Source organism: Toxotes jaculatrix, chromosome 14, assembly GCF_017976425.1.
Source record: "Toxotes jaculatrix isolate fToxJac2 chromosome 14, fToxJac2.pri, whole genome shotgun sequence".
Taxonomy (NCBI): domain Eukaryota; kingdom Metazoa; phylum Chordata; class Actinopteri; family Toxotidae; genus Toxotes; species Toxotes jaculatrix.
This window is the reverse complement of record NC_054407.1, coordinates 15,374,748-15,395,221: the sequence shown is the minus strand read 5'-3', so window position 1 is coordinate 15,395,221 and position 20,474 is coordinate 15,374,748. Positions and strand designations below refer to the sequence as shown.

At 35.7% G+C, this 20,474-nt stretch overlaps 1 protein-coding gene across 1 annotated transcript; it reads right to left on the bottom strand.

The window, feature by feature from the left end:
* Window positions 1-1,247: 1,247 nt before the first annotated feature.
* Window positions 1,248-7,032, bottom strand: opn7a (opsin 7, group member a). The gene is made up of 5 exons (XM_041055612.1): window positions 6,945-7,032; window positions 5,774-5,936; window positions 5,279-5,406; window positions 3,461-3,795; window positions 1,248-1,874 (listed from the first exon to the last, which is right to left on the bottom strand). The coding sequence occupies exons 1-5, from the start codon at window positions 7,030-7,032 to the stop codon at window positions 1,248-1,250; spliced, it is 1,341 nt and encodes a 446-aa protein (XP_040911546.1).
* Window positions 7,033-20,474: the final 13,442 nt, after the last annotated feature.

Genomic DNA, 20,474 nt, shown 5'->3' with positions numbered 1-20,474 from the left:
GAAATTCTAATAATACAGGTAGACAGACAATATTGTGGCATGCCAAAATAATGGTAATATGCAGCAGTGTTGTGTTCTACCCAGTGTGTACATAGATAATTGATCAAGCACCATAAACTATATACCTGCACTTGTCAAGTGTAAACAATACTTGGGCAGTCATAGTAAAGGAAGTGTTGCCAGATGTTGAAATGAGATGACTCTTACTAAGATAATACTAGCAGCAAATCAGCCACTGACCAGTAAAAATAATATCAAGCACTTAATAAGGTCCACAAGTGTTTGCACAGCACTTGTCCAAAAACTATGTTGAAAGAGCAGAATGTCAGCTTTAATTTGAGGATATCATTAGCCACAGGAATCTCCAAAGATAGTTTCACTTTTCTGTTTTTTCTACTCAAAAACATATTATTTTGATTTTTGAGTATTCTACCCCTTCAAAGGCCCTGAAAACTTGTTTTCTCTTCTTAAGAGTGATAGGATCTAACACAACCATACTATTTTCTGCCAGTTAAAAGTTTAAATAGTTTTGTTTATCACATCACAGATTTCTGTATTTATGTTTTCCTTATTGCTATTCGCACTAATTTTGAAGTGAGTGGGCTAATTTGGAAAAAGGTGGTGTAATGTGCTTGCACCAATCAGGATTTAGCAGATTAGCTTAGTTTTTCAGTGTTAAACTCTTAATAAATAATACGTAAAATTTAACTAAAAGATATAGAGAAATACTTCTCAAGTCAAGTTTTCAAGGACCTTAAAGTGGTGCTCAGTTAAAACAAGATGCTGAATTATTAATAGTTGCTCTCCATCCTACTTGACCTAGCTAGTGTAGACTAAAAACTAAAATGAGAGCACTTCATTAAATCCTGTGTAAAACAGAAATACAATATCTCCAGAGGGAGGATGCTAGTATTGCTTTAAGGAATGTTTGAGGCAGTACGATATTTATTTGAATAGAGATTTAAGTCGTGTTGAAAGAGGCGACACAGTAAGACTGTTTCTGGGTTGCAAACATGATATCTTTTCAAATTAAAGCTGTCTGCATTTACCCTCAAAGCTGTTCTATCATACCATAGCCAAAGTAAGGCATAGAGGGTAACAATAAATAAAGCTACTTGGCTTCTGGCAAAACACTTCATGAGCATATGGTACATTCCTGAACAAGATTTCCTGAAATTAAAGAACATAGCCTGCAAAATATGTCCAGAGATATTCTGTAAACAATATTGTATAAATTGAAGGAAATATCAGGGCCAAGCAACTTTTGCATGCCCTGGGACCATCTCTAAGTTAATATGGAGGTTGTCTATTTCTGAAGTCCTTTTTGCACACATGGTAGCCAGCAGAGACTTCTTATGGCACACACTTTGAGTCTTCTCCTTACGTATTTGGGGAACTGGAGTCTCTTGATCTTTAGATGAGTCTCCATTGACAGCTGGGTTAGTGACACCACACATGTGAGGGTAGTGTTTGAAGCACTCAAAAGCATCCTTGCACTTCTCACAACTGTAATCCTTTAATGGTACCATAGGGGGTTGAGCAGAGGAGTTGGATGAGGGGCATTGGTTGGTCTGTCTATGGATTGTGCGAAGTCTGACCCTCATCTCTGGCTTAGTGCAGCATTGGGAGCAGAGGCAGATCTTCAGACAGGCATGGCATAGAGTCCCGATGTCCCTGTGCATCATCCTGCGGAAGTTTGGCCTCAGTATTAGGTAGATGATTGGGTTGTAGATGGTGGAGGATTTGGCGAACATGGCTGGCATGGCAAATGCCAGAGGAGGGATGTTCTCAACGTGTCCAAAAGCAGCCCACATGGACACCACAGCATATGGACTCCATGCCGCAAAGAAACCGATGCAGACAGCAACACTTAGCTTGCAGGAAAAAGAACACAGAGGGTAGAAATTGAATTTAGGTCTGGTGCTACTTCGTATTTTCTTACTCCGTATTTTCTTTTTGTCAGTAAATCCCATAAAATGACCAACACCACCAATGCATTAGTACCTCTCTCATTCTGGCTTCCCCAGCTTGTCTGTGGCTCTCAGCCATAAGTCCACTAGTTTCTGCTAAAAATGTAAATCTTAAAAAGAAACATATACATGCTTAGTCTCATGTTTTTAGAAGTCACTAAGTAGCTAAAGCATCTAGGCACTGTAGTTTTTCTTAAGTTATTAAGTTAAATGTTAAAATTTTATCAGGTAATCTAGAGTCAATAGTATATTTGTTGGAGACTATTTTCAGCTGTGGATTAATACACATTTGGTTAACGAGTAAGTAAGCAGCAGGACTGTGTATGTGGGAGTGATTCAAAATTAATTACAGTGCCAATGTTCACTGTAATGAAGAAGCATTTCACCTGGTGCAAGTGTGTGTCTTATTTATGTGTTTGTAATAGTTCTTGGACAGAAATTGCGGTCTACATCAATTATACCTACAGATGTATAAGCTGTACCAGGTTTTGGCAACAATTGTTAGTAGGACCAGTTCATTGTTGGTTTTGAATCTTCCATTGAATTTAGTGACAATAAGACAAATATAAAATATCACAAGGCTAATCTTTTCAAATGATAAGATAATTGATGATTGTTGACTGATTGGGTGTAGTGAATTTGGGCATTTCTCCTCACAACCTGAAAGACTGGCTAATTTCAGATCAGATTCGTGACCCTTTTTTTTTATGAGTCACAGGTATTCTTATGGAGAAGAGTATATAATGATGACCATTTGTCAGCAAAGGCAGCAGCAGCTTCTCATCCATCACAGTGCAACCAGAGCCAATTTCTGCTAATGAGAAGCTGCACCACTAGAGGATCTATTGAGGTCATTGCCAGTTTCTTCAGCAAATGGACGAATGAGGAACTCTCCAGAGGACACTGGTCTCTAAGAAGTTACTTTGATATTTAGCCCTGAACCCTAAACCCCACCACCACATTATTTGTATAACAGTGCTGTGTCAGTATGGTTCCAATTGGCACCTATTTGTTACATTTTTTTAAAAGATTCAGATTCACACAGATCAGATTTGTGAACGTAATAAGATTTATACCAGTAATTACAGCTATGAAACACATATGAGTCTCCCTCTAAGTTAAGTTTCAGGTGTAGAACTATTTTTGAATGTGGGCATGTATGTTGTGCTTGTAGTTGAAAGAGTGTTAGTGGATTAATGATACTCTTCTGGGGTGTGATTATGCAGTGACACTAATGATGAGGGCAAGAAACATGTAAAGGTGAAAAGAGATTGAGAGACTGAAGGACATTGCAGAAGCAGTAAAACTAAGCTCACAAACTTGTGTCTGTACTGTGAGTTCCTGTGGAGCTTGAAAGGATTCTTGGAACATGTTATTAAGTCAATATTTAGAATTTAGACTCTAGCTCAAAGTGTCAAAGCAATTTGAGCCAAATGGTATCTCTAGCATGGCTGAAGCAATAATTTTAGTTTATGAGACTTTCCTCTTACCTTAACAATAATTGTCTGGATGCTGCTCATATGTGTCTGCCTTGATGCATGTTGCTCCATAGTCTTGCGGGATGCGTGCACTGTTACCAGAATGCCTGTGTAGGATGCTACAATAACACAGCAGGGAAGGATGTAGCAGAAGATGAACAGTGCCACAGTGTAGGAACGTGCTGTGGTGTGCTGATTGGACAGGCGCCAGTCAATGCAACAAGCGGTTCCATAAGGCTCTGGTCCATATTCCCCCCAGTGGGCCAGTGGGGAGCAGGCAAATAACAGGGCATATACCCAAGCACAGGCAATCAGCAAACGGCCGTGAACAGACTTAAACCTGTTTCCTGTGAAAACAGATCAGTGTTTCAGACACAATTATTATTTATAGATTTGCCAAATGAATGTACGTTACAATAAGTTAGATGATGGAAATCTGTAGGTTATTTCATAACCCCAGTTTTCTGAGTTACATGAATGAGAGGTCATGTGAATGCCCCCCTCCATGTGTTCTCAGAAGCACTTACTCCACAAACATGTTCATACGTAGTGCCATCTGAGCACATCTGAAGGCAAAAGTGCCACACTCAAAGGAAATGCAACAGCCTGCATAGAGGCGGAGATGGCCTAATCATTCAAATAGGGATAACAAGATGGACCTTCAAACAGTCTTCCCTTGAATGCATTCATGGTGTTGACCTTGCTCATGCTAGTGTGAAGTGATGTAAGTAGATGCATGAACAACAAGAAATGTTGAGAGAGAAGTTCTTCCATACTTTTTCATCTGACGTCATTTGACATCTGGTTAACTGCTGCATGAAGTTGGCTTGCTTGGCAGGTTGTTGCTTTTACACCAGCTTTTAGAGGCCGGTGATTATTATGTCTGTGTTGAAACCTACTGTATGCACGAGGTATATGTAAAGCTCAGACGAATCTCCTTCACCCTGAACAGAGCTGAAGGACTCAAAGGCAAGGAAACCCATGAAGCAAAATGGGAGGACAGTTGTGTGTGAGTGTATCTAGTCCAGGGACATCATGATTGTGTTTGTCAAAAACCATGGGACACTGGGTGTGCTCCTGTGGCACAAAGAAATCCTCCATCCCAAGTGTGATTCACTAAGCCTGGATGAAGTTTCCTCTTCTCCCTAAAGGGAATTGCCAGTGGATAACAAATCCAGGAATATATGTCACAGTCACAGAAAGGAAATGTGAATTACTTATCAGTTTGTGTTCCAGCATGTGTAAGTAATCTATGCACAACCCTCCCTTGATGGTTGATACAGGCAACCATGGTCATATTGTCCATCCTAACCATTACACAATCTCATTCAAGAAATTAATTAGAGTTTCAGCACTGGTGTGCTTGAGAACCCATACGCTGTTCTGTCCTTGAACATACAAATGTTAAGAGCTCGCATTACCAAGACCACATGCAATTGTCCATGCCTTCAAACTCCTGGAAAAATTATCCTTGAATAGGCGTCTTGCAGGAGTATAGATTTTCACTCCAGTAGACAAATTAGGGTTACTTGTACTTCCTCAGTAAAGCTGAGAATTATGTATAGAAACCCTTTTCTGACTGTGACCGGGAGAAGGCACTTTCTCAAGGTCAACTAGAAGACCCGATTGCACTGCATTAACCAACATCACAAGTAATACTTATTGAGTGCAGCCCTTGGACTTGTCAGTCATCAAAGAAAGGTCAGTGTGCAGTGCTTCACAGAGGGATTATCAATTTGTTTTCTTCCACAGATAAATCAACAATCAGCCACTTAGGGATGTGATGGTTAATCCTGTGTCATTCCAGTGGGTGATTCTCTGAAGACTTACCATAGAATGGATAACACACTTTCACAAAGCACACCATGCTTAGCAGAGTTAGAGTGGTCAGACTGCAGAGGCCAAACAACATGCCACAAAAAGCGTATATGGAGCACACTGTTTTCCCATACAGCCACCTGCGTGGGAGGGAATGGGAGTGTGAGAAAGAGAAAGAGGACAGTGCACATGACAGACAGAGAAGAAAGATCAATGATGGAGAGGGAGTGGGAAAGTGGGAAAAGGAAAAGAGGAGAGAAGCATGAGCATTACACTCCATATCTGGGAACTCACAGGCATTCATACTGCTAACCAACCATATATTTTAATGAACCATGAAATTTGAAAGAGAATCTGATGTAAAAGCAGTACCTATAAATAATCTTACTTATAGTGAGCATGTGTCCCATTAAAGTATTTAATTTTCTGGTGGGGAGAACAACCACTTTGTCTTTGCTTCTGTGCTTTTCTACCCGTTAATGCTACAATAGGTGCTGGAAATAGTACCTGTGGTAGAAGCTTGAAGTTATCGCCATAGGGTAAAGGGACAGAGTGAGGCCCAAGTCACTAACTGCTAGGTTGATGATGAAGTACTCAGCAGGTTTCAGAAGGTGCTTTTTCTTGTAGGATACATACAGCAGCGTGCTGTTGCCAAACAGTGAACATACTCCTGCAGGAAAATGTAGTGGGAAGTGTAAAGGAATTGGTTTTGGTTTTCCAGAAATTGTCTCAACAAGTTGTCAGAATCATACTGCGTGTTTCATTTGCATTACATGAGAAGATACCACTCCCATACCTGTGTGGTAATTGTAAGACTAAAGCAAGCAACCATTTAGCTTAGCTTAGTATGAAAACTGGAAACAGGGAAACAGCTGGTTGAGTCTAAAGGTAACACGAATAGGAAAAAACACAAACCCACAGCAGCAGAGACACACTTACACTGGTATCACACTGTTTCACACTGAATACTCATTAAAGCTCATTAAAGCCAAATGAGTAGGTTTAAAGTTTAAAGTAAAGTAAAACACCGTAATTAGGAAATAAACTCCCCTGAAATTTTAAATGGGTGTCGTTAGATCAGTGTAAGGGAACAAGGCGATACACTAAATAACTGTAATATTACAGCTGTGTCTTTTTTGGTTTACTACAAACAGCACGCAGCCCACAACTGCATTAAATGTAAAGATTCTCCAGTAATGCTACAAAGATCAAAGACTGTAATGAACGTTAACCCGGACGTGATTATTTTTCAGTATGTGGTCCAGCCACAGAATTCATGATCAGAGACCCCTTATGTTGTTGTGTTAGAAGCACAGATGCTATATGTACAGCTGCAGCACAGGCTGTCTGGTCTGTATGACAGCTTTACGTTTATTTGTGCATGCCTCTGAGGAAGAGTACACTTATAGGCAGACATGACACATATATACATCAAATAGAGATAGAAGAGTTAAATATATACAGTTGGTAATTGTGAAAGTGGAATACAAATCACTCAGTAGCACAGTCAATAATGCAACAATGAATGTGCTTGCAAGTCTTCACGGTGTGCTGTCTTGCTTTATGCAGTTACTCATTTCAGTCGAAAACTCATTGACAGTATTATTTACTTTTTATTCGTCTGTTCAAGAATGAAAAAAAAGACAATGCAGGACTGTGTTGTGTAGACTTAACTCACCAAAGATAAAATAGACCACAGCCACCGTAATATCCAGTGGCACAGGTATGTTGGACAGGAAAGCAGTGTCTTCTTCAAGCAGCCCCATCTGAAAACAGATCACAGCTTTTCAAGAGCGATGTTAAGGAATGTTCTGACTGATAATATATTAGCTTTTAATCGGTGTATCTAAAGCCAGACTTTGACTTCTCGCAGTGATCGAATAAAAAAGTCACTGTTGCAGACATACATGCACACCACTGGAGGTGGTTCAAATGGAAAAAATGAAATTTGTCACATTTACACATGTGAAAATGATCTGGAAAAGTAGTTTTACATTTATGAGAATAACCAGTTATAACCTCTTCAGTGGCATTAACAGAATGTGATTTACATGTGTCTCTAATCCAGAGAACTAACACATTAACATGTCTTTAAGCTACGTGATCACATCACCAGCACCCTCCGTTTCCATGTTTTCATTCTGCTCCAGCAGCTGAAGTCAGATGGTGACGGACAGACATAGATCAATGGATGACATGAGGGTCAGTGAACAAATGGTTTAATTATAGTTAACAGGAAAATGCATCTTAAACAAATCCTTGTGTGCTCTTGCTGTTGTTGGACACACTACCATGTTTTCAGTAACCTGAATTCTAGATTTTTAGAGCCAAACCTTAATATGTACGTAGACTTTGTAACTGGTCCATTCTCCCCTTTGCCACTTTATGTTGTTGTATGTGTGTATTTGTGTGTGCGTGCTTCTGTGTCTCTCCTCTACTTTCTCACTCTCTCAGTTCAACGTTCTGATTGTCTGTCCACACTCTTGTCCTGGTAACGCGAGATAGACAAACTCTCCCTTACACAGATTTGTCTTGAGATCTTTTTGTAGTACAAGATTTTACTCAGCGTTTTCTTTATTTGTAGGATGTGTCTGTATGGCTCTACAAAGGTTACTCTTGGTGAGTCTTTTTTTTTATACCTCGGTATATTACATTACTTTTACTTTAGATTTTCACCCATGTGCATGCTCATTTGTGTTTGGTCTGAGAGTTTAAATAACCACCAACAACAATGTCTCTGTAAATTAATTTTTCTACTAATCAGAAAATTTGAAATGAGCAAAGGGCACAAATTATGTCTAAGAAAGGACTGTGTACCAATATAAAGGAAATGAGTGGAAATGTGAAGTGGATGTGTTTGCCTGTGGGACTCCAATTGTCCAGTTACATTGATTAAGCACCTGAGGAAAATGACGAAATAAAAACTCTCCAACACCGTAGATCTACCCAAGAAAGAACAGTCACAGCCCACAGCACTGTATGAGGCTTCTTAAGAACGGTTGCGCCGCCCTGTGCTTTGTCTTAGTTGTAATTTTGAGTAATTAAACTGACTGGCTCCGTGCGTAAAGACGCAAAAGTCATCCAGACACGCTTTGTTACGCACGCTTAAGTAGCTCCAAGAAAACGCTATAGTATGTGCTGCTCCTGGTTGAATGCTTGAGAGCTTTAGTATAATGCACGTAACACTACTGACTAATCTAAAGAAGGAAAAATGATCAATTGTAGCTTATACTGTAGATGCAAAGAGTTCGCCACATATGTCAAGTCGTGCCTTTGACACAATTTATGTGTAAATTGCTTAAAGACCTTTTAATGAAAGAAAAATACCTTACCTCAGCGAGTATGTCTTGAACTACCCAAATCCGCGTCTGCTAGTTTTTCTTGATCCAATTAAGGTCCCAGTAAGTTTCCAAAATTACCTTTCAACTTTCCCCCCCTTCACTGTTTCTGCCGCCAAATGAAGACCCAGAGATGTTCACTCCTCTCTCCGCAGCGGTCAGAGGGGATACACGGCATCTATCACACTGACCGGACACCACTGTACGTCAGCGTAGACAGAGAAGCAGGAGGCTTCACTATAACGAGCTGGAGCTTCACATCCCGCAAACTGTAAGCTGCTCTGATCAATTAATGACGTCAGGTACAAATGAATTCACACACACACACACGTACTCAGGTATTTGCAGATTTATTGTTACTTTGAACATTTATTTTCCTTGTTGTTATTGATCTTGAAGTGCACACGTTAGTGACAGTAAGCTATTAGTACACACGCCCCTCCAACCCCACCCCATTCACAAATATTCCAAATGCTTTGCCTTGCTGTTCACAACTGACACAATACAAACTCTGTTTAATGACCATTCCATTTGAATCATAATTTAGGAACTACTGTACATTTTTATGTCTCTAGCTAGAGCATCATGCACCTAATGGATGAAGAGAGAGTAGTTACATTTAAATAAGTATTTCTGAAAAATCAAAACATGAAAAACAAATTGATGGTATCATGATGGCGGATCCATTAATTTAGATTATCCATTATTGCCATTATTGTCTGCTTCTGGCAGATAATAATGGCAATAATGAACACAGCTTCACATTTCTAAGGATTCCTGTATTCATGTGTTTAAAATGTACTTTGTACATGTATGTCTCTGCACTTTGGTACATTGGGTTTGAAATGGAACTTTAACCCCAGTTAAAAGCCTGACTGAGTTGTTGGAGGGTGTACGCATCTGTATTTGTCACATCAAGTGTAGCCTTCATCCCCTTTATATACACAGTCCCTCAATTTTCAAAAAAATTCAGGGGCACAGTATAAGGGCTACTGTTCATCCAACACACAGCAAACTTTCTCAAATCAAAGCAGAAAATCAGCACCTTAACCTTCAGTCAGTGTTTCTTTACAGTGTATTGGAGCACAGAGCTACAAAATGCCCAAAAATCTACACTGTAAACAAGTGAAATTTTCAAATTCAAGTCTCCATTTTTATGGGTTTTTGTCATTTTCTGCACATCCCTCTATAATTCAGCGTGTGACTGCTATAATGTTCAGTCTTTGGAGACCTTGCAATCTTTACTGGAATTTAAATTGAAATTCTTTGAGTTTGTGATATTTTGTTCCACATGCGAGTTTGTAATAATGAACTTGTCAAAGGGTCCCTGGAGCTGAAGCAATTAAATCTGAATCTTTATTGTTTCAGAGGTGTGGCTCTTTATGGGATGACTGTCAGTTTCTTCCTTGTAAACATTCCTTTCAGCAGCACGAGTTTACTCATTGTGTCAGCAGTGATGTGCTGCTTTTAATTACAATTCGCCATTGTGAATCTCCCACATAAACATAAATTAAATCAGTCACAGGGGGTCAAAGGCGCATATGGTGGCACTTGAAAATTAATTTCGAATTTGTCTCAGAAAATGCAGAAAGGGAAACAATCCAGTCTGTCACACCTTGAAAGCAGGGATGAATTATCTTCAAAAGAGTTACACACAGTGAAAATACTGCCGTGCATGCCACTTGATCTCCTTTTTTTTTTTTTTTTTTTTTTTAACATGTGTGAATTCACACACACACTCGAACCAACACACAGAGACTGGAACAGATTGAGCCAAAGCTTGAGATGAAAGCAGCATTCAAGGTGTAATGATTTGTCAAAGAATTAATTATGATGGCCACAGAAGGTAGAAAGAAATGAATGTCCGCGATAAAATAAAACACAGCAGAGACATCAAAGTGGTCTGGTAGGAATACAGAATAAGCATTTAACACAATCTTTGCCTCGCGAGGAAATGCTGCAGCTGCCTGTAGATAGTCATTACTAGAGAGGATTGGGTAGAATATTAATTATGCTTTTTCTGAAAACATTTTTTTTCTTAGTAACAGTGTTTATGCACATGCAGTAGCTGTTTTATTTGTGTAATATAGGATATTTTCACTAGAAATTAATGGTAACTGACCACAGTATTATAGTTTAGATGTTTGTGCCACTGGATACTGTATGTTTGCATTTTGCCTGCATGGTGATCAGTTAACGCACCAGTGCATTTAAGCCAAATTCAAGATAGCAATCTCACCACTAGGTTCGTTTAGTAGATCTTCATCAGCAGAATTCAGCTGAATTTGGATACAGTCCCTCTTGCCTCTACATCATAAGGTCCCTTACCCCCCCCCCCCCCCCTCCAAAACAATATCTATATCTTTAGCAAGGCCCAGGGAAATGTGTTAAAACCAACTATTCCTCCAATGTAAATGACCATATAGGTTGCTTGTCCCTGCCCTTTGATACGACCCACAGGAGCATATCAGCAGTAGGCATAACGGACCTTTGTCGTCATGGTAACAGTTTGGTTGGGTTTAGGAAAAATTCATGATTTCGGTTAAAATAAGTAGTCCCTCAAGGTCAGATGACCTTCGTCATCATGGTCACAATAATAGTTGTGGAATGGTCATAGATAAAAGAAATAGTGTTGATAATCAGTATCAGATTAACAGGAAACAAACAGCAGTATCCTATGTGAAAGTGTTTCTAACACAGACTTTGTTGTTCCACATGCTACGCCACCTGACTTCCTCCTTTGTTCCCCAAGCAATAAGAGGAAACCAAATCATATCTATAACAGAACAGCAGAAACAACTCTGAGCATTAATAGCAACTGTCCTGCAGGTCGTCAACACCTTGCATGAATTGCTTTAGCAGCCATCACTGTTTCACAGTTCAGGTTCATGGAGCCAATGAGCCTCAGACTGTGAAGCTGTGGGACACTGATGGTCATTGACAGGCAGGTAAAATTTACTTTATTACATGGATGTGAAATTACTGTATTCATCTCACGATCCACGTTCTGAACCACGTTACTGTCAGTCTTTGAATTTGTTGTTTCTTTATGGCTGTTTTTTGTTCTGAGGTCTCACACAAAAAAAGAGGTGAGTAAAAGATAAACATCAAATTTAAAAAATGCTATCAAAGTCCACACTCCCTGAAATTGTGAGTATACATGAACATATTATTGGTCAAAAAGACACAAATTGTGCTTGATGTTAAGTTTGTTTTACTGACTGTTTTGTCTGTGCAGCTGTGAAATATTTATGTCTGAATATCAAAGACGATTCATTGTGAATGAACTTGGCCATCATCCCATTAGTGATGGCCAAAATCAAGCATTTATTCATGCACCCATCAGTTGTTGAGTCAGGGTTGTGGCAGTAGTCCCATCGTGTAGATCTACTCTCTCATGGGGTGACCTTCACAGACCTTAGAAGAACTCCCTGGACTGTGGGCATGGCCTGGATGCTGGTGGTGATGGAGAGGAGGAGGGTGGAAAAACCAATAAAGGACTGGTAAGAAATACATAATGGGAAAAGAGCACATACACTGTTTCTACAGAACAATTCTCATAGATCAGTTTACTTTAGTCATTTTAAAGTTAATATCTCTGCAACATTGCTGGAACATCCACTGAATGAAGCACTTTTATGTGATGACGTGATGAGGTGTTGAATTTAGTGACATTAAAGAGTTATTCCCACACATTACAAGTTTCCACAAACAGTAACCTGAGTGCTCAAACGTCTTATCCTTGATACTGCATGCTATGTGAGTTTTAATCTACATGTAAATTAGAAAATATGAATGTGGGAGAAACGTACAGATACATGCATCCTCTGATCATGAGATCAATGAAAAGAGTGAGCCTATTATTAATGTGCTGGTATGGAGGAAGGTTTGAAGCCTTGCTGTGCCGATACCACTGTCAGCAGGGCTGATCTGCTAGATAACAGCTGGTATTACTAAACATGAATTTGTGGCCTGTAAATACTGCTGATATTCACTATGTTTTTTCAAAAATTAAAACTAGTGTGTGTGTGTGTGTGTGCGTGTGTGCGTGTGTGCGTGCGCGCGGAGAACAGAGGCAAAAAGACTAGAAAAATTCTGTTCAATTTCTGCTTTATTTGGTAGCATGAAAACATGGAAAAGAACATGCTTTGTGTATTGCTTGCATGTGGTTTTGTTCAAATAAAAGCAATTGTGTGTGTGTGTCTGTGGCTTATTTCTTAATTTACCTGGCCCGTCCTTCTTGTTTTCTTTTGACAGTTTGATGACTGACTGAGCGGCTGAGCCAATCACATTTCAGTAGAAACAGGGATCATCTCAAATTGGGAGGGGCCGTTGGTATCCCCCCTTAATATGCAAAATATTAGTTTCACCCAGTCCAGCGGTGCGGAATCATCCCAGTCTAACGTTAGGTTCATAGAGTGTATAAAACATTTTGAGGTCTTACAAAAATATGACTTTTTTTGGCATTTTTTGACACCTTACGATAGTATGTTGTTTTTTATGACATTTTGAGGTCAAAAAAATTTTTGACTTTTTTTGGCCGATTTTGACGCCTTACTATACTATGACGTTTTTTATGACATTTTGAGGTCAAAATTTTTTGACATTTTTTGGCCGATTTTGACGCCTTACTATACTATGACGTTTTTTATGACATTTTGAGGTCAAAAAAAATTTGGACTTTTTTTGGCATTTTTTGACGCCTTACTATACTATGACGTTTTTTATGAAATTTTGAGGTCTTAAAAAAATATGACTTTTTTTGGCCGATTTTGACGCCTTACTATACTATGACGTTTTTTATGACATTTTGAGGTCAAAAAAAATTTTGACATTTTTTGACGCCTTACTATACTATGACGTTTTTTATGTCATTTTGAGGTCAAAAAAAATTTGGACTTTTTTTGGCCGATTTTGACGCCTTACTATAGTATGACTTTTTTTTATGACATTTTGAGGTCAAAAAAAATGTGGACTTTTTTTGGCCGATTTTGACGCCTTACTATACTATGACGTTTTTTATGACATTTTGAGGTCAAAAAATTTTTTGACATTTTTTGGCCGATTTTGACGCCTTACTATACTATGACGTTTTTTATGACATTTTGAGGTCTAAAAAAATGTTGACATTTTTTGACGCCTTACTAGAGTATGACGTTTTTTATGACATTTTGAGGTCAAAAAAAATTTTGACTTTTTTTGGCCGATTTTGACGCCTTACTATACTATGACGTTTTTTATGACATTTTGAGGTCAAAAAAATTTTTGACTTTTTTTGGTCGAAAAACACGCCTTACTATACTATGACGTTTTTTATGACATTTTGAGGTCAAAAAAATTTTTGACGTTTTTGGACGATTTTGACGCCTTACTATAGTATGACGTTTTTTATGACATTTTGAGGTCTAAAAAAATTTTGACTTTTTTTGGCCGATTTTGACGCCTTACTATACTATGACGTTTTTTATGACATTTTGAGGTCAAAAAAATTTTTAACTTTTTTTGGCATTTTTTGACGTCTTACTATACTATAACGTTTTTTATGACATTTTGAGGTAAAAAAAAATTTTGACATTTTTTGACGCCTTACTAGAGTATGACGTTTTTTATGACATTTTGAGGTCAAAAAATTTTTGACATTTTTTGACGCCTTACTAGAGTATGACGTTTTTTATGACATTTTGAGGTCAAAAAAAATTTTGACTTTTTTTGGCCAATTTTGACGCCTTACTATACTATGACGTTTTTTATGACATTTTGATGTCAAAAATTTTTTTGACTTTTTTGGCATTTTTTGACGCCTTACTATACTATGACGTTTTTTATGACATTTTGAGGTCAAAAAAAATTTGGACTTTTTTTGGCCGATTTTGATGCCATGCTATACTATGACGTTTTTTATGACATTTTGAGGTCAAAAAGATTTTTGACTTTTTTTGGCATTTTTTGACGCCTTACTATAGTATGACGTTTTTTATGACATTTTGAGGTCAAAAAAAATTTTGACATTTTTTGACGCCTTACTATACTATGACGTTTTTTATGTCATTTTGAGGTCAAAAAAAATTTGGACTTTTTTTGGCCGATTTTGACGCCTTACTATACTATGACGTTTTTTATGACATTTTGAGGTCAAAAAAAATGTGGACTTTTTTTGGTCGAAAAACACGCCTTACTATACTATGACGTTTTTTATGACATTTTGAGGTCAAAAAATTTTTGACGTTTTTGGACGATTTTGACGCCTTACTATAGTATGACGTTTTTTATGACATTTTGAGGTCTAAAAAAATTTTGACTTTTTTTGGCCGATTTTGACGCCTTACTATACTATGACGTTTTTTATGACATTTTGAGGTCAAAAAAATTTTTAACTTTTTTTGGCATTTTTTGACGTCTTACTATACTATAACGTTTTTTATGACATTTTGAGGTAAAAAAAAATTTTGACATTTTTTGACGCCTTACTAGAGTATGACGTTTTTTATGACATTTTGAGGTCAAAAAATTTTTGACATTTTTTGACGCCTTACTAGAGTATGACGTTTTTTATGACATTTTGAGGTCAAAAAAAATTTTGACTTTTTTTGGCCAATTTTGACGCCTTACTATACTATGACGTTTTTTATGACATTTTGATGTCAAAAATTTTTTTGACTTTTTTGGCATTTTTTGACGCCTTACTATACTATGACGTTTTTTATGACATTTTGAGGTCAAAAAAAATTTGGACTTTTTTTGGCCGATTTTGATGCCATGCTATACTATGACGTTTTTTATGACATTTTGAGGTCAAAAAGATTTTTGACTTTTTTTGGCATTTTTTGACGCCTTACTATAGTATGACGTTTTTTATGACATTTTGAGGTCAAAAAAATTTTTGACTTTTTTTGGCATTTTTTGACGCCATACTATACTATGACGTTTTTTATGACATTTTGAGGTCAAAAAAAATTTGGACTTTTTTTGGCCGATTTTGACGCCTTACTATACTATGACGTTTTTTATGACATTTTGAGGTCAAAAAAAATTTTGACTTTTTTTGGCCGATTTTGACGCCTTACTATACTATGACGTTTTTTATGACATTTTGAGGTCAAAAAAAATTTGGACTTTTTTTGGCCGATTTTGACGCCTTACTATACTATGACGTTTTTTATGACATTTTGAGGTCAAAAAATTTTTTGACTTTTTTTGGCATTTTTTGACGCCTTACTATACTATGACGTTTTTTATGACATTTTGAGGTCAAAAAAAATTTGGACTTTTTTTGGCCGATTTTGACACCTTACTATACTATGACGTTTTTTATGACATTTTGAGGACAAAAAATTTTTGACATTTTTTGGCCGATTTTGACGCCATACTATACTATGACGTTTTTTATGACATTTTGAGGTCAAAAAAATTTTTTGACTTTTTTTGGCCGATTTTGACGCCTTACTATACTATGACGTTTTTTATGACATTTTGAGGTCAAAAATTTTTTTGACTTTTTTGGCATTTTTTGACGCCATACTATACTATGACGTTTTTTATGACATTTTGAGGTAAAAAAAAATTTGGACTTTTTTTGGCCGATTTTGACGCCTTACTATACTATGACGTTTTTTATGACATTTTGAGGTCAAAAAAATTTTTGACTTTTTTTGGCATTTTTTGACGCCTTACTATACTATGACGTTTTTTATGACATTTTGAGGTCAAAAAAAATTTGGACTTTTTTTGGCCGATTTTGACACCTTACTATACTATGACGTTTTTTATGACATTTTGAGGACAAAAATTTTTTGACATTTTTTGGCCGATTTTGACGCCATACTATACTATGACGTTTTTTATGACATTTTGAGGTAAAAAAAAATTTTGACATTTTTTGGCATTTTTTGACGCCTTACTATACTATGACGTTTTTTATGACATTTTGAGGTCAAAAAAATTTTTTACTTTTTTTGGCCGATTTTGACGCCTTACTATACTATGACGTTTTTTATGACATTTTGAGGTCAAAAAATTTTTTGACATTTTTTGGCCGATTTTGACGCCTTAGTATACTATGACGTTTTTTATGACATTTTGAGGTCAAAAAATTTTTTAACTTTTTTTGGCCGATTTTGACGCCTTACTATCGTATGACGTTTTTTATGACATTTTGAGGTCAAAAAACTGTTTGACTTTTTTTGGTCGAAAAACACGCCTTACTATACTATGACGTTTTTTATGACATTTTGAGGTCAAAAAAAATTTTGACTTTTTTTGGCCGATTTTGACGCCTTACTATCGTATGACGTTTTTTATGACATTTCGAGGTCAAAAAAAATTTTGACATTTTTTGGCCGATTTTGACGCCTTACTATACTATGACGTTTTTTATGACAATTTGCGGTCAAAATTTTTTTTGACTTTTTTGGCATTTTTTGACGCCTTACTATACTATGACGTTTTTTATGACATTTTGAGGTCAAAAAATTTTTTGACTTTTTTTGGCATTTTTTGACGCCTTACTATACCATGACGTTTTTTATGACATTTTGAGGTCAAAAAAAATTTTGACTTTTTTTGGCATTTTTTTGATGCCTTACTATACTATGACGTTTTTTATGACATTTTGATGTCAAAAATTTTTTTGACTTTTTTGGCATTTTTTGACGCCTTACTATACTATGACGTTTTTTATGACATTTTGAGGTCAAAAAAATTTTTGATATTTTTTGGCATTTTTTGACGCCTTACTCTATGACGTTTTTTATGACATTTTGAGGTAAAAAATTTTTTTGACATTTTTTGACGCCTTACTAGAGTATGACGTTTTTTATGACATTTTGAGGTCAAAAAAATTTTTGACTTTTTTTGGCCGATTTTGACGCCTTACTATACTATGACGTTTTTTATGACAATTTGCGGTCAAAATTTTTTTTGACTTTTTTGGCATTTTTTGACGCCTTCCTATACTATGACGTTTTTTATGACATTTTGAGGTCAAAAAATTTTTTGACTTTTTTTGGCATTTTTTGACGCCTTACTATACCATGACGTTTTTTATGACATTTTGAGGTCAAAAAAAATTTTGACTTTTTTTGGCATTTTTTTGATGCCTTACTATACTATGACGTTTTTTATGACATTTTGATGTCAAAAAATTTTTTGACTTTTTTGGCATTTTTTGACGCCTTACTATACTATGACGTTTTTTATGACATTTTGAGGTCAAAAAAATTTTTGATATTTTTTGGCATTTTTTGACGCCTTACTCTATGACGTTTTTTATGACATTTTGAGGTAAAAAAATTTTTTGACATTTTTTGACGCCTTACTAGAGTATGACGTTTTTTATGACATTTTGAGGTCAAAAAAATTTTTGACTTTTTTTGGCCGATTTTGACGCCTTACTATACTATGACGTTTTTTATGACATTTTGAGGTCAAAAAAAATTTGGACTTTTTTTGGCCGATTTTGACGCCTTACTATACTATGACGTTTTTTATGACATTTTGAGGCCAAAAAAAATTTTGACATTTTTTGGCCGATTTTGACGCCATACTATACTATGACGTTTTTTATGACATTTTGAGGTCAAAAATTTTTTTGACATTTTTTGGCCGATTTTGACGCCTTACTATACTATGACGTTTTTTATGACATTTTGAGGTCAAAAATTTTTTTGACTTTTTTGGCATTTTTTGACGCCTTACTATACTATGACGTTTTTTATGACATTTTGAGGTCAAAAAAAATTTTGACGTTTTTTGGCATTTTTTGACGCCTTACTATACTATGACGTTTTTTATGACATTTTGAGGTCAAAAAATTTTTTGACTTTTTTTGGCATTTTTTGACGCCTTACTATACTATGACGTTTTTTATGACATTTTGAGGTCAAAAAAATGTTTGACTTTTTTTGGTCGAAAAACACGCCATACTATACTATGACGTTTTTTATGACATTTTGAGGTCAAAAAAAATTTTGACATTTTTTGGCATTTTTTGACGCCTTACTATACTATGATGTTTTTTATGACATTTTGAGGTCAAAAACATTTTTGACATTTTTTGGCCGATTTTGACGCCATACTATACTATGACGTTTTTTATGACATTTTGAGGTCAAAAAAATTTTTGACTTTTTTTGGCATTTTTTTGACGCCTTACTGTACTATGACGTTTTTTATGACATTTTGAGGTCAAAAAATTTTTTGACTTTTTTTGGCATTTTTTGACGCCTTACTATACTATGACGTTTTTTATGACATTTTGAGGTCAAAAAAATTTTTGATATTTTTTGGCATTTTTTGACGCCTTACTCTATGACGTTTTTTATGACATTTTGAGGTAAAAAAAATTTTTGACATTTTTTGACGCCTTACTAGAGTATGACGTTTTTTATGACATTTTGAGGTCAAAAAATTTTTTGACTTTTTTTGGCCGATTTTGACGCCTTACTATACTATGACGTTTTTTATGACATTTTGAGGTCAAAAAAAATTTTGACTTTTTTTGGCATTTTTTGACGCCTTACTATAGTATGACGTTTTTTATGACATTTCGAGGTCAAAAAAATTTTGAACTTTTTTTGGCATTTTTTGACGTCTTACTATACTATGACGTTTTTTATGACATTTTGAGGTAAAAAAAAATTTTGACATTTTTTGACGCCTTACTAGAGTATGACGTTTTTTATGACATTTTGAGGTCAAAAAATTTTTGACATTTTTTGACGCCTTACTAGAGTATGACGTTTTTTATGACATTTTGAGGTCAAAAAAAATTTTGACATTTTTTGGCATTTTTTGACGCCTTACTATACTATGACGTTTTTTATGACATTTTGAGGTCAAAAAAATTTTTAACTTTTTTTGGCCGATTTTGACGCCTTACTATACTATGACGTTTTTTATGACATTTTGAGGTCAAAAAATTTTTTGACTTTTTTTGGTCGAAAAACACGCCTTACTATACTATGACGTTTTTTATGACATTTTGAGGTCAAAAAAAATTTTGACTTTTTTTGGCCGATTTTGACGCCTTACTATACTATGACGTTTTTTATGACATTTTGAGGCCAAAAAAATTTTTGACTTTTTTTGGCATTTTTTGACGCCTTACTATAGTATGACGTTTTTTATGACATTTTGAGGTCAAAAAAAATTTTGACATTTTTTGGCATTTTTTGACGCCTTACTATACTATGATGTTTTTTATGACATTTTGAGGTCAAAAATATTTTTGACATTTTTTGGCATTTTTTGACGCCATACTATACTATGACGTTTTTTATGACATTTTGAGGTCAAAAAAAATTTGGACTTTTTTTGGCCGATTTTGACGCCATACTATACTAAGACGTTTTTTATGACATTTTGAGGTCAAAAAATTTTTTAACTTTTTTTGGCCGATTTTGACGCCTTACTATACTATGACGTTTTTTATGACATTTTGAGGTCAAAAAATTTTTTGACTTTTTTTGGTCGAAAAACACGCCTTACTATACTATGACGTTTTTTATGGCATTTTGAGGTCAAAAAATTTTTTGACTTTTTTTGGCATTTTTTGACGCCTTACTATACTATGACGTTTTTTATGACATTTTGAGGTCAAAAAAAATTTTGACATTTTTTGGCATTTTTTGACGCCTTACTATACTATGATGTTTTTTATGACATTTTGAGGTCAAAAACATTTTTGACATTTTTTGGCCGATTTTGACGCCATACTATACTATGACGTTTTTTATGACATTTTGAGGTCAAAAAATTTTTTGACATTTTTTGGCCGATTTTGACGCCTTAGTATACTATGACGTTTTTTATGACATTTTGAGGTCAAAAAAATTTTTAACTTTTTTTGGCCGATTTTGACGCCTTACTATACT